Source organism: Eleginops maclovinus, chromosome 19, assembly GCF_036324505.1.
Source record: "Eleginops maclovinus isolate JMC-PN-2008 ecotype Puerto Natales chromosome 19, JC_Emac_rtc_rv5, whole genome shotgun sequence".
Classification (NCBI taxonomy): Eukaryota; Metazoa; Chordata; class Actinopteri; order Perciformes; family Eleginopidae; genus Eleginops; species Eleginops maclovinus.
This window is the reverse complement of record NC_086367.1, coordinates 11,330,248-11,344,542: the sequence shown is the minus strand read 5'-3', so window position 1 is coordinate 11,344,542 and position 14,295 is coordinate 11,330,248. Positions and strand designations below refer to the sequence as shown.

The 14,295-nt window shown below is 39.8% G+C and overlaps 3 protein-coding genes across 7 annotated transcripts in view; 2 read left to right on the top strand and 1 right to left on the bottom strand.

Moving 5' to 3' along the window:
* Window positions 1-2,195, top strand: part of LOC134881349 (KATNB1-like protein 1) — a 49,115-nt gene extending 46,920 nt beyond the window's left edge. For all 5 annotated transcript variants that reach the window (XM_063908616.1, XM_063908614.1, XM_063908613.1 and 2 more), the window contains exons 2-10: window positions 38-144; window positions 252-289; window positions 372-645; window positions 757-872; window positions 962-1,012; window positions 1,095-1,184; window positions 1,345-1,449; window positions 1,639-1,732; window positions 1,819-2,195. In XM_063908616.1, coding sequence (XP_063764686.1) covers window positions 43-144; window positions 252-289; window positions 372-645; window positions 757-872; window positions 962-1,012; window positions 1,095-1,184; window positions 1,345-1,449; window positions 1,639-1,732; window positions 1,819-1,851 — 903 coding nt within the window. In that variant the 5' untranslated portion in view covers window positions 38-42 and the 3' untranslated portion in view covers window positions 1,852-2,195. The remainder of the gene's footprint in view (window positions 1-37; window positions 145-251; window positions 290-371; window positions 646-756; window positions 873-961; window positions 1,013-1,094; window positions 1,185-1,344; window positions 1,450-1,638; window positions 1,733-1,818) is intronic.
* A 183-nt stretch (window positions 2,196-2,378) lies between these two features.
* zgc:194887 (uncharacterized protein LOC571819 homolog) lies at window positions 2,379-5,687 on the top strand. Its single transcript, XM_063908617.1, has 3 exons — window positions 2,379-2,807; window positions 2,907-3,067; window positions 3,984-5,687. The coding sequence occupies exons 2-3, from the start codon at window positions 2,923-2,925 to the stop codon at window positions 4,676-4,678; spliced, it is 840 nt and encodes a 279-aa protein (XP_063764687.1). The 5' UTR covers window positions 2,379-2,807; window positions 2,907-2,922; the 3' UTR covers window positions 4,679-5,687.
* On the bottom strand, window positions 4,502-14,081 carry LOC134881347 (muscarinic acetylcholine receptor M5-like). Its single transcript, XM_063908608.1, has 2 exons — window positions 13,758-14,081; window positions 4,502-7,682 (listed from the first exon to the last, which is right to left on the bottom strand). Exon 2 carries the CDS (start codon window positions 7,610-7,612, stop codon window positions 6,032-6,034), a length of 1,581 nt encoding a protein of 526 aa, XP_063764678.1. The 5' UTR covers window positions 7,613-7,682; window positions 13,758-14,081; the 3' UTR covers window positions 4,502-6,031.
* Between the last annotated feature and the right edge of the window lie 214 nt (window positions 14,082-14,295).

The window sequence follows — 14,295 nt, the reverse complement described above, 5'->3', positions numbered from 1 at the left end:
TTATATAACTGCTTAAAATGGGATTATCTTTCTTAAGGTATAATGGACTCTAACAGTGAAGACGGAGAGTACCACAATCTTGACCAGAAACAGGATGCAGCCCATTACAGAGTGACTTATCCTCATGGTAGAAACACAAGAAATGTGAGCTGGATGACAAATTGTTATACACACATTTATTTCTGTATGCTGGTCCTCTTTTGCTGCTTATAATTGTGTTTTGCATCACCATGCAATATCTTTACATTCAGATGGATAACCCTAAAAATGACGAATCCAACAAAAAGAGGTAAGTCATGCATGTCCTTTGCTTACATTACAGAAAATGCATGATGGGACAATGTAAAGATTTAACTTTTCACCCCATCCAGGAGTCCAGTGTGTCGTTCCAGCAACCTGGGGAGAGTAAAGCGGGTAGTGTCATGTAAGAGGAAGACTCATCATCTGACGGTGCCTCGGAGGAAGCAGCATGGGGCTGGGAAAACTTATGATGCTGCAAACAAGGAGAATGACATAGCCTGCAGGCAGGAAGTGCAACAGGAGACATTTGACATGAACCCTTCAGAGTTCCCGCTCAATGTCAATAATAACCTAAAGACTGGTAGAACTGGTTCTGAACAAGCCGACTACTGTACTCTCACCGAGGTTAGAAATACTATCATAATTCGGGCTACATTTTTGCTTTTTGAATATTCTTTTATTTTTTACTAATACAGTATGCAGGTAAAACCATCTGAACCTGACAATGTTTTTCAGCTTACAAGGGATCATAGCACAATGACTGAGGTGCTCTTTGGAAGAAACCTGAGACTGAAAGTATCTTTAACACTATGGCAGAGAAATGTTGGAGAGCTGTTGATGTATTTCCTAAGGTATGTAATGTGTAATTGGTTTCCACAAAGTGACACGCAGTATTTTCTCTCGAATTTCAAAAGCGCCTACACCCTTTTTTTCTTTATAGAATTCAAGACATTGGTGTGTTTGTTGATTTTCTACCACTGATAAGCAAAAGGTTGGTGACTTAATAATTGAAAAAGTCGGAGTGTCACTGCCTACAAGTTGAGTTAATGTTACTAATCTAATTTTCTTTTCAGCATTGAGGAAAATTCCGAGAAGGTAACCATTGGCGGTTGTGTTGACCTCTTTCCTTTAGTAAGGAAAGTGCTAACCAATCCATATGAAGAGTGAGTATTCCTGCTGAAATTAACTTTTCATCAGTTTCGTAATGCATTTGAATAATTACAGAATATAACGTATTGAACACATACAGTACAGAAACCGACTGTATGTGTTAGGATAACAGAATAAATGATAATACTTAAGATATTTCTTTTCTTCTCACAGGTATATCATAGTTGGTTTAAAGTGGATTAATTCAGTTTTGAAAAACTGGTGGGAGGAATTAAGAATAAGTGGCTATAGTGGATCAACAAAGCCTCCAATGGATAAGTAAGCGGTTGTATGAGTTGTATGATACTTCATTAAATCTGCATAAATTCTTTCGAATTGTCAAGGCAGACAAAAATCAGGACACACTTAATAAAATCAAATATATAATACATACAGACAGAAATTGCCACTATTTTCAAAATCAAAGTACACACGCTTTGTGGTAAAGCATTTTTTACTTTGTTTCAGAAATTTCCAGGCCTTTAATCAGCAGTTATTGGAGTTGTGGTTTCAGGAACCTTTACTGAAATCCATTCCAGGACCTGCTGGAGATCTAGCAAAGGTTAGTATTGCATGTATGAATAAAATCCATACCACTTTCTTATACTAAAAAGGTCTTAATCTTACGTCATGATCTTTCTCCCTAAGGTCATTGACTCCTTCCTGTCCCAACTAACCTGACGGCAACAAGGAAACATACAAAATACCTTTCTCCAGTAGCAGCCTCATCAAAAAATCAATGAATTTTTAGCAGAATCATTAGGAGTTAATGTGGTTTCTATGGAAAAGTACCTTATAGCTTGTACTGTACCTGTTCTCAGTTCACATCTGTAGTGATGTATTTACCGACTGGATGATGAACTTGAAAAGTTTAAATACTGAGAATGTGCAATACAAACGTAATCCTGTTGCAAATGTAACTTGATTGTTAAAGTAGGATCCTGTTATTATATAATTAATGAAAGGATCATTCACTGTTTATCAAAGAAACTCGGATTGTCCTAAATGTAAAATTGTTTCACTGATATGTTGTTTGTGTCTTCTTTGATTGAACCATTGATGATAAATCAAATGTGGAATTGAAATGCAAAGTTGCAGTTGAAATTGATATTTACAACCAAGGCAAAGTCTAATAATCCCCTTCTTCAGTGGGAGAAGGTGATTTACTTCTGAAACTGCAGCTGCTGTACTATAACAACACTGTTCTTTACTTTAAAGTTAAATCACAGTTAGAGGAATGCACTCCAGATTAACAAAACACATTTTAGTTGAATCCCTATGATTCAGTCTACTCTGAACTTCAGCCTCACTTGTTCTTGAAGTGATTTAAGTAGAGCAGAGATAAGTGTTTACTTAGATCATATCTCTCCATTTACATGTAAGTTTATCTCACATGACACAGATAAGTGGAGGGTTGGTAGTTGTCTTTGGGAAGTGAACCTGAGGCTGAAGTCCATCTGTGACTGGGCAGCAGAAGGCTGTGTGAAAGGACCTGCAATCAGTCAACTCTCAGCAACCGACAGCCCTGCATGCATTCCGGTGCTTCTCATTCAACAATTGGAGATTAAAACAGTGGAGTTGTAGGAGTAGATTTGGGTACAGACGAGAACATATCTTATACGGGGTCATCCTTGAAGGTAAGGCTTTTTTCAGCACATTTGTTAGTGTTCTCTATTTAGTGCACTGAAATCAGTGAGAAGCTTGCATTGCTGTATCATTAACTGTTGGTTTGACAGCAAAGGAAAGTGGAGGATGCAGTGTGTGAGATGCTGGCGGCTGGCAGCAGCCCTGCTGCTGCTCAGTGTGACTGGAGTTGACATGGAGCACCTCCAAGCTGAGAACCTAAATCTTCTTCCCCCCGATGAACACAACTTGGTCCTGAATGGTGGAATGAGAGGTATTTATTCGTGTAGACTTTCACTTTTAATTCTTTTTTCTATTTGATGTCAGTAATGTACTTAGTTTGCTGTTGTTTGTAATTTTAAATTCAAAACAAGTTATAGATAGAGGTACACTGTGCACTTTGTGTGTTCTGTGATTGCTTTAAAATTGTAAATACTTTTATCTTAGATTATCAGTGTGGATTATCCCAAGAGTGGGGGTCAAATTCCAGCCTCAAGACCAAAATTGCTTGGTGACTTATTCATGATAAGTGTTATGTCCTGTTAAGTGATTTGTATATCTTAGTGAGATAGTTTTACAGACAAACAGTTGTAATAGTTGCGCAATTGATCAAAGTTTAGTATGTTTACCTGGGAGGAATTGGGAAACAGCACTGTTTTTTACGATAGAACCGGGAGTGCTAGATATGAATATTCTCACATTGTTCAGATAGTGGTTGCAAAGATGAATAGTTTACACTTCGATTTTTTAGAAAGTGCTGTTATTTAATGTCTTGCAGAGAGCTACATTTAGAAGTTTGACCAATGTGTATGATGAATCGGAAGCTAAATCAAGCAGTCTGTTAGCTTCTTAGCAAAAACAGTAGTAACAAAAAACTTAATCAGCAGCTAAAGCAATTCAGTTCTATATCTTCACATCTAATCCTCTGCAAGAAAGCAAATACGCACTCAAAGTTCAAGGAGCCCCCTTTGCCCTTCACCTTCAAACCCCACTTAAAGAGACTTAAAGTACCAATATGGACAAGACTTAGAAGATCAAAAAGAAACAAAAATGATTACATAAAGAGACACAAAAGTTCCACAAAGTTATGCAAAAAGACACAGACACATACATTGAAATGTGATCAAAGGATATGCAAGTGCATTTTTCAATCTATAATTTTATGACTCATATGTTAATTTACCCAACAGTGCTGCCCAGAGACTGCCATGAAATGCTGATGACCTCTTCGGGCAAGGCCAGAGACGGGGTTTACCTGATCCAACCAGGTGACTTCCCAATCGTGGCCTACTGTGCCATGGAGGAGGGAGGCTGGACGGTGGTGCAGCATATCACCGTCAATAGCAGCGTGGATTTTGATTGTACCTGGGCTGAATACAAGAATGGCTTTGGGGCTGTAACTGGTGATCACTGGCTCGGCAATGAATACATTCATCAGCTCACCCGGGGCCCCGGGCGATACACACTGGGAGTAAAACTAGTGGACCGAGACGCCGTCACTAAGACGGGGGAGTATGATCCATTCCTGGTGGAGAATGAATCATCAGCATACAGGCTGAGGCTGGGCTTGTTCCAGGGCTCAGCTATAGACGCTCTGACCCTGGACACAGAGAACTACCTGCATGACAACCAGAGGTTCACCACTAAAGACAGAGACAATGACAACTACTTTCAAAATTGTGCTAAGCTGGAGTTTCAGGGGGTGCCAGGAGGAGGTTGGTGGTATGATGCGTGTGCTGGTGCTAACCTCAATCGCAGGAATGTTATCTACTGGCAGAAGGACTGCAATAAGGAGCGACTGTGCAAGTATGCATGGATGATGGTGAAACCTTCAGACACAGTTAAACTGATTCAAAGTGGAGTCTGCAAGAAGGATGAGCTATGAGGAACCAGGATTTGGCAACTATTGTTTTTTTTAAGGTCATTTTCTTTGAATAGCCATTAAGCTGGACATGCAATTTACCACTTTTTATTCAGAAATGCATGAACAGGATCACAAAATACTGAAAACAACAAAATAAGAATCACGAAATTGAAACACAGTATAAAAAAGCAGTACATTTTAGCTCTAGCTCCATTGATCACCATGTCAATACATGAAGCAAAACGTCTCATAATTCCCCAAATTGCAAGTGCAGATTCATCACACTTACAAAAAGTGTTTCATGACATTATAGCTTATGACACATGTACATTTTTCCCCACGTCATCTCCGATCCAATGCTTACACGAAGGAACATTTCACAAATAGCATTTTATTTGCCACAATACATTACACGTTTTCCAGAAGTACAATGAAGATATGATAACAAATTTACTAAGCTACATTAATTGAGAGGAAGAAAAATACTATATTTCAATGCTAAAAAAAGAAAAGAAAATATCCTGAGGATTATGACAAATAAACAAATTGTAATAAACAATGTGTACTCTTAAATCCTCTACAACAGCCCCATTGTAAACATTGTTGAGCAAGTTTGTCATGTAGTTTTAGAAGGATTAGATGTTCAGTTTGAAAATGTGTTCGGGTTTGGGGTTATTTATTGTTTTTTGTCATGGACGTTTATTTTTTAGATTTTGCAGGACATATGTGAAAACAGCAAAGCTGAATTCATAAACACTTACTCGCAAAGGACAATGGCACGTGTGAAAAGGCTTTGATTTATCATTATCATCAAGTTACAATCTTGATTATGCAGGCAGGTTCTGACCTTAGGAAAACATGTATTAGTCCTTTAAGTTAAAATAGCAACATTAAAATGTGCATTCTCAATACAAATAAAAAAATGTAAATTCCAACAGAATAAAATTGCATGTGTTATGAATTTTAAAATAATTTGCAGTGTTATCAGAGGTTTGGAGCAATTTGATAATGATACAGATGTTATACTGTGCATCTTGAATACAACATTGGTGTGTGTAAAATCATTTTTATATTAATTGATGGCATATCCTTCATAAGCGCATCAATTTCCAGGGAAAATGCTAGTATTGTTTTAATTTTTAGAATATATTTACACTATCATTGTTTGTTTTGGGACAATTGTATAATGTCCTCCATTTCCAAAGTTATAAACATCCATTATAGCAGAACAACTGATCTGAGCAACATTGTGAATTGTACCAGATCCTTGATACAGTTTATACTTTTGATACTGGGTAAAATTCAAGTTCATGAAGCCTACATTAACAATAGAAACATATACCTAACAGCCATTATCCTAGAATAAAAAATAGTTCACGTCAGTTTGGAGCTGACCACAGGGTTTTGTCCATACCAGTAAAGTTTCTCCTCAATCCTTTTCTTCTTCCACTGGCAAAGTAAGAGCATACGGAAGGTCTTTTGAAAAGTCTTGTTACAAAGGGCGTAGCACATGGGATTGACAGTACTGTTGACGTAGCACAGCCAGTAGCCAAGATGCCAGAGTGAGAGGGGAATGCAGTCTGAGCAGAAGGTGGAAATAAGCACCATGATGTTATATGGCGTCCATGTTAGGATGAAGGCGAGCAAGATAGCACTGAGAGTCTGAGCTGCCTTCCTCTCCTTGATTAGCACCATCCTCTTCCTCTTGGTGATCTGGTTCTTCAGCGTGGCATCTATGGGCTTCGCCGTCGAGGAGGTGGATGGAACGCTCATGGACTCAGCCGAGGAGAAAGTTGATGATTCCATTTTGGTGTCTCCATTTTTGATGTGGTTCTCAGCATCAGTGTCTTTGGCCACAGGCTTAAATTTGTAGGACACACACTTGCCGCTCTTCTGAGAGTTGCTTTTGGGCGGACACTGAAAGTAGCTATCCTCTTCATAGCTGCTGAGCTGCTCGCTCTCGCTGCCCACTCCGCTCTTGAGGGTCTCACAAGCCTGGTTCCTGAAGGAGGGCTGGAAGCCCCCTGGTGAGACTGGCCTGTCCTCGTCCTCTGAAGAAGCGTAACTGTTGAAGGTGGTCAGCTGACCAGCTTTGGACCACTCGTCGTTGGTGGTGGCTGCTGATTTGGCCGCATGGCTTCTGCTGGAAGAAGACCAAGAAGCTTGATTCCTGTCATGCGACGTCGACCTTAATTTACAGCTAAAACAGGATCTGACTATGGTCTTCTGAGGCGGGGGGACCCCAGGCTCTGTGGGATAGTTAATCCCCTGCAGCTCAGCCAAATCCTTGGTCCTTTTCTCAGTCTCTTTGTAGATTCGACAGTACAGAATTGTCATGACTGATACAGGAATGTAAAAGGCGGCAATTGCTGTCCCAAAGGTTATCACAGGCTCTGAGAAAAACTGGATCTGGCATTGTTTCTCATCGACAGTCCTTTTTCCGACAAAGTACTGCCAGCAGAGAATAGGTGGGGCCCACAGAACAAGTGACACCATCCAAGCCAACCCTATCATGATGCCAGCCCGTTTGGGAGTCCGCTTGGCCCTGTAGGTCAGAGGTCTGGTAATGGAAAAATATCTGTCGAAACTGATTACCAACAGGTTCATGACAGACGCATTGCTGGCTACATAGTCCAATGCCAACCACAGGTCACAAGCAAGGTTCCCTAATGCCCAGTAGCCCATCAGTATATACGAGGTATACAGGTTCATGGAGAAAACACCTATGATGAGGTCAGCAGCTGCCAGGCTCAGCAGGTAGTAATTATTCACCGTCTTCAGCTGGCTGTTGACCTTAAAGGAGAGCATCACCAGGACATTCCCCACAATGGTGATGAGGCTGACTATAGCCGACACGGTCGCAATGGTAATCACCTCCCAGAGACTGTGAGTGACCAGGTGGATATCCATTGTAGTGGTATTTACAGTTGAGTTTGGCATGCTATCTCCTTCCATTTTCTTCTTTGGTTTATTTGCACCCAAACTCAACAAGAGTGTTTGAATTTTTCATTTTCAGTAAGATCTCCTGTTAAGAAAAGAAAGCTAAATGTTATTCTGGAGCCATTCAGACAGAGATGTTCCATTTATAGCCACTGGATGGCATCAATTCATCATGTTGAGCATCACACATTTACACATGGCTAGTTACTAAGAAGTAGGAAAATTGAAAGGTTAATATTTTCTGCTTTTTGAGACGTAATGTTTGAGTTTGTCATATATGCCTAACAGATGGATAGCATTGACTGTGGATAATTATATTAAATGTTATTGAAGGCATTGTTTTCTCTATTAATTGTTGTTCTCATCGTTAAGGAATTTCATTTAGCTATTGTACTTTATGCAACTTACAGAACTATATCAAGCTCATGTGAGTATACCCATATGGTGTTTTAGGCAAACATCTGTGGCACATTCAAATAAATCCAGGCAATTGCATAATTGGGTTCTTTGCTCTTAATCTGTTCTGCTTGTGCATAAACTCAATTTGTGGTTCACTAAAATGGACATAACTTGACGAAACAAATGATGATAATGATTTTGCTTGATTTGGTCCTTAAACCCTTGTGTCCTTTGCACTTACTAGCTTAACATAACAACAGCATAAATGCATCAGATATGAATACATAAACCTTTACTTGGATATAGGTGTGAAAATAAGACCAACTTTAGTATACTCTAAATGAGACAATACTATCAAAAGAGTAATGCAATGTGTTTGAACTCACAAATGCAGTTGGTGGCCAATTTAGAGGTTTGTGAATCATACATATCTGCCTACGTTTCAAACTCACTGCCAGCTAATCCGTCAGCCATGCATACTATTTCTGCAGTGTTTACTTTAATTTTTAAGAGTGATGGCACAAAATAATCAAATGAGCAAACCTTTTCTGAGTGGAGAGCCTGTGCATTTCCTGTCAGGCAATACATTCCCCTTGCTGCAGCACTTTAGACTTTATTAGCAACAAAAGCATTTTCAGTTAGCATAGGTTTTCATTTCCCGCTTTAGAACAACACTTGAACTTATAATTTTCAGGTACCTCCAGGAATCTTAAATAATTACAGAAGAATGTGTATACAACTACTCACTACTTGATGTAAATCTTTGGGTTTTTTTAAATCACAAGTAAACACACATTGATTAAGCATTGTTGTCATGGGTGATGACAACACTGGGTTGTCATCACCCATTCATGCTCAGTGAAAATGTCTGATACTATCAAGGTGTTAGATCACTTAAATGAAACTAAACACCCTGCACCATTAGATGGCAGCCAACAACCTCCACACATAGAAGCTAACATGAAAGCACAATTGGCCCCTTCACTCTCAGGTTAGAACAGTGGGGTGCATGCACATTTTATCCTAGTGTGCTGGACGCACCAATCGATAGTGGCTGGGGGTTTACAGTCCTTTGATGGCAGCACTTGTACACTCCAGGTCTTATGTGGGGATGGTTGGGGGTGTCATGTAATGCTGTGTCTCTGCCTGTGCACCAACACTCAAAAACAGCATTGAGGATTCTCTCTGTGGATCTGATCTCACCCAAACGTCAACCTTTTTGATGCTCCCCACTAAAAGTCTCTGCCTCCGTGTTTATGCCTCAACTGTACCAGTGTTTTTTTAATAGCTGAAAGCTTTTGCACACGGCGCAGATGCTGGGCTGTAAAATATGGCACTGAAATGTACAGATCTTAAGCAGAGCAAGTGGCACGGCTCAAAATACCAATGCCGTAATGTCCAGTTGGCTGAGGTATTTCCTGGGAGAGGAGTGAGGCAATGACACTGTAGAATAGTATGCACAGAGACTAGCCTCAAGCTTAAACATTGTATAGTCTGAATTGCCATCTTTATTTCCCTACAGAATATAATTATTAGCATATCTAAATGCTACAAATACTGGAATTATACTCATACCCAGGGGATATAATGCTTCTTCACCACATATTAAAACTGTCAATGCAAGAGAAGCACCACATGGCACTATCACGCATTTGTAGGTCATTAAAGCCAAGGCATCAAGCCATAAAAATGTGTCCCATGGGTTTCTTTCAAACCCATGGGTCCAGGTCGGCAACTTTGTAGAACAAAGAACTTAGGTTAATAAAGGGAACTCTGGCTCTGTTATAGGGTCATGATGTTTTCTTCCAGCAGTTTAGCTGTTGCATTCATCATGACACAAAGAAATAAAGTGTGCAAAAGTGAAAAATACGATTTTCTCAAAGCCTTCTGAGTATTCTGCTCTTTTTTTTCACTTAATCTTTTATATCTCATGTACTAGGAAACACTGTCCTAACTGCTCTCTGTAGAGCTGCTGCTAAAATTGTTTTCAATTTTAACCTACAATGCAATGCTTTTGGACAGCATCCCTATCCGGTGAGAAATAACTTCCTCACTCATTGGCATTTGTTTGACAGTGCCAGGTTAGCAGAGTGCTACCAACAGCCTGAAGCCCACACAAATAACATTCCAGTCACCATGGGGGTCCGCCTGCAGGACTTGTATCGTTTCTCATCTTGTTGTAAAATGGTATTTCAAATCACATCACTCAAACTCCCAACATCATTACACTGTTTCGTTTGGACACCATAAATCTATCACCAGACTTATCTGCTATTTCGTGGTATTCACACATAATCATATTGTTGTCATAATGAATTAAAATGGTGTTGGTTTCTTAAGTTAAGATATCGTTTTTCCCAGAATGGTGTTGCTACCTTGGCTGAAAGGTCCACCACTTTAGTCTTCGGTAAATATGGAACTATTGCATCAATTGACATTACATTTAGTAAAGATATTTATTGAATTTTTTATTATAAGAAAAACACCGGAGACAACTTCCACTTATTGTAAATAGTCAAATAGTAAATATCTGCTTGTTGGCATTAAAATTGTGAGCATGTTAGCCTGTGGACGTTAGCATGCTGATGTTAAGCATGTAGCTTGAACCTCAAGAGAAGCCTCACAGAGCCATTAGTTTAGTTTGATATACAGTGTAGCCACTATTTTAAAGTGTGTCGTTATTAATATAAACGGTAAAGACACACACAGTAAGGCAGTGTTGTAGCAATTACACCCAAATACAGCAGTGGGTATAAAAAGAGTCCAGGCATATGTTCCCTTTTTCAGGACAAAAAGGCTGAACCATCACTGAATAATTTTGATGCCACAAACATTTTTTAAAATAATGATAGCAGAAGGAATTTGAGAAACCGAGAAATTGCTGACTCACTGAAGACTGTTGTGTTGCTAAGCTTCACACAAATAGAAAATAATTCTACCTCTTGACCTCAACAGGTATGGCAAGTCAAGCTTGCTAATAGTTTCTAAATGGAGGCAGGAAGTATCCTAATGGTACACTCAGAGTGTGGGGTAAATATGGACGCTGCATTACTATAAATAGTGCATATGGTCCACTGTGGCCTCTAGTTGGACTTTTCAGGGATGCAGTTTGGTATCAAATGTATCCTAGGGTGGGGATGGGCTTTGTTTGGCTGTCTGGTCAGACAAAAAGGGGAGGTTTTAAAAGCAAAGACAATGCTGCAGAATTCGTAGCACATCGCCTATGTTGGGATTCGATTAAACAGCGTATGAGGATAAAATACCCGTGAGTCATTTGTGCCATATAGTGCTGCCAAAGGTCTTTGGATCACTTTTGCCCAGAAAACTCATTATGTACACCCTTACAATATTCGTCTGCCTCCTGAAATATCGTGTTAGCTCTGTATGCATAAGTGATGGTCATTGATCCAGTGATTAACAGTGTCCAGTCCATGAGGCAGGTAGCACAAATCAGTTCAGAGCCTTCACACTGAGTGCAGAGGTGGGCATGTTGAAGGTTGGCTTCCTGCAGGTCCTCTGGCACCTGGCCATCAGTACTGCTGCTCAGTGGCTTCGTACACCGGCCCCCCACCAGGCCTTCAAGACACACATAACCTTTTTCTACACTCTCCTTTGGTTGAAAACAAGAAAGCAAAGAGAGCGCCTGTGTGTGACATTTGTGAAAGAAAGGGAAAGAAGATAAGAGAGACCAAAAGAAGAAGAAGAAGAAGAAGAAGAAGAAGAAGAAGAAGAAGAAGAAGAAGAAGAAGAAGAAGAAGAAGAAGAAGAAGAAGAAGAAGAAGAAGAAGAAGAAGAAGAAGAAGAAGAAGAAGAAGAAGAAGAAGAAGAAGAAGAAGAAGAAGAAGAAGAAGAAGTAGGAGAAGAAGAAGAGAGCCAAAGAGATGCAAGTCAAAGCAAAGGAGGCAAAGGACACCATGTGTGTCTGCGTGGAGAGCTATCTATGTATGACGTGCAAATCAGCCCAGAGCTTTTTGGCACAATAGTTCTTGCATCCTGTAGTCAGCAGCACTGACCCATGGTTAAGATTCCTGCATATGTGGCTATCTGAATGAGGACACAAGAAATGCTTGAATCATTCTGTGAATCAGGCATTGGAGGAGAAGGAAATAGGATTATAAATGTTCACATGTAAGATCTGGCTTCTAAACATGCAACCTCAAATATTCATAAGTGCGTCACTGTTGGTGGCACACAAATGTGTACTCGATGTGTACTTTTCTGCTTTTTGTCTATAAATTGTCTAAATATTGTACCCAACTTGGACATAAATCTGAGTTTTAAATAAGTAAAAACTTGGAAAACATTTCTTCTCCACTGGGAAATGATAATTAGATGAATATTATGATCTGCTAAAGGACACCCTGCAGTGGGTCTTGCAGCAGCTGAAGGGCACAAAACGATTTTGCTTAATGCCTTGAGGAGTTCATTTTTATGAGCAACAACAACATTTCATTAATGACCCATCGTTTGGATAATGATCTGGCTATAAACTCATTTGCATTTTCTTTAATGAAGAGTTTCCTAAATATGAGTGTCTTTCTCTGTTTTGAGCCTCTGGGTTTTCTGATATTACCAACTCATAACACGCCCAATTTTCTCCATAATGATGTCTGCAAAAACAAAGGTAATGGTTGGAATAACCTCCATGCTGTTCAAATATTATTTTTTCAATTATGGTTGGCAGTAAAGCACTTGGATTCAAACACACATGAAGATTAAGCGACTATTTCAGTTTAATAATATAGTTAGAATAACTGGCATACTATGTGGGAAATTGATCAACACATATCTGGTGCTGTAGCATATCCCTGCAGGACAATGTCTATATCACATTGAAAATGTGACAATAAATGCATTTTATGGTCAAATTGCCATTCAATGCAAGTTGCGTTACAATCCAGTCACAATTCTTCCGAACCCACCCAACCCTTTCATTTTATGGCGGCTACTTTTTATTCCAAAAGAACCCCAGCACCTTTGTTCATTGGTTGTAGCGCCTCACAAAATCTCTTGGGACTGGATGGACTCGTTAAAATCACGCTTCATTGCTTAATCCTCCCATGTTTAGTCGTTTCCACTTAATCAAAGAGAGAGGGGGAAATGAGGTGAGAGCGATGTGCTTTAGGTTTTGAAAAACATTTTTGTTTTGTTTTGGGAAAAATAGGAATTTAAAATATTAGAACCAGTAGATTAAATGTGGTTAACATTTTGAACTGATAAGATATTTTTAAGAGTTAAAAGAGACAGGAAATAGGAGTAAATGGTAGATTAAAATAGGATTGTGCTTTAAAATGTGATGTATACTACTTAGGCTAGGAGAAGATATGAAATAGGAATAAGTGGAAGAAGGATGACGGTATAAAATATACATGCTGCTATATGGGGAGGCTTACAGTCTGTGGAAACACATTATTTCCTCAATACCTTCAGAAATAAGCTAAAGGGCTTTAACATTTATCTAATTTGTGATTTAATAACTACACTTTTCTATATTAAGTCTGCCAGAAGAACAGATGCACGCACATCTTTCAGGCAGCACATCCTCTGTTGCCTTCATTAAGGTAAAAGGCTACATTAAAAATACATGCTGAGACCTCTCAGACATGCACTTGTGCACACATGACGCTGTTTCCCCTGAAATCCAGGTCATGCCTTTGTGCATTAATCAAAAAGTGCATGCTCAATCACTCACGATTCTCTGACTGCGAAACGAGTCACTGATGTAAAGGGGGAAGGGGGGAAAAAAGACGAACATACTCACAGTTGACTTTCATCAGTTTCCCAGTCTTCTGTTTAAGGGCGGTTGTGTATCCTGGTGAGAGTAAAGTTCACGGTTAATCCCTTTGTTTTGCCTGGGAAACCAAGTGTGGCACTGAGGATCACAACACAGTTGGAGAGAGGATTGAGGTGGATGGGGAAATCCTGCTGACTTGACCCTCGCATGCCAGAGGAGTCCAGGGTAGAACTGTGAGAGGAGAAAAGAGAACGAAGAGCAGGAGGAGGGTGGACAGCCAGTAGCATTCGGTCAAACCCTGTTCAAAAGGTGCACAGCATCACGTTCCCCTTGGCCATTCAACGCAGGCACCAGCCACTGTCTGGATGAGTAAAGTATCCTCAAGTTGCGCAGCATCCTTACTTGGTCATTCATAAATTACTAGAATCTGCTCAGGATCCTAAGAAAGAGGACAGAAGAGAACTTTTTTTCTCCCGGTCTGAGCTAAGCTTGATGAACTGCTTCTCAGCCAAGTTGAAGCAGAACGTCAGTGAGAGACTGCCTGACGCCTGAGTCCACTGACTGC

Bases quoted from the DNA above. Each gene is read 5' to 3' on its own strand.
- zgc:194887 (XM_063908617.1), top strand. From the start codon at position 2,923: ATGCAGTGTGTGAGATGCTGGCGGCTGGCAGCAGCCCTGCTGCTGCTC. The intron at 3,068-3,983 runs GTATTTATTCGT...TTTACCCAACAG, and splicing joins CCTGAATGGTGGAATGAGAG to TGCTGCCCAGAGACTGCCAT.
- LOC134881347 (XM_063908608.1), bottom strand. From the start codon at position 7,612: ATGGAAGGAGATAGCATGCCAAACTCAACTGTAAATACCACTACAATG.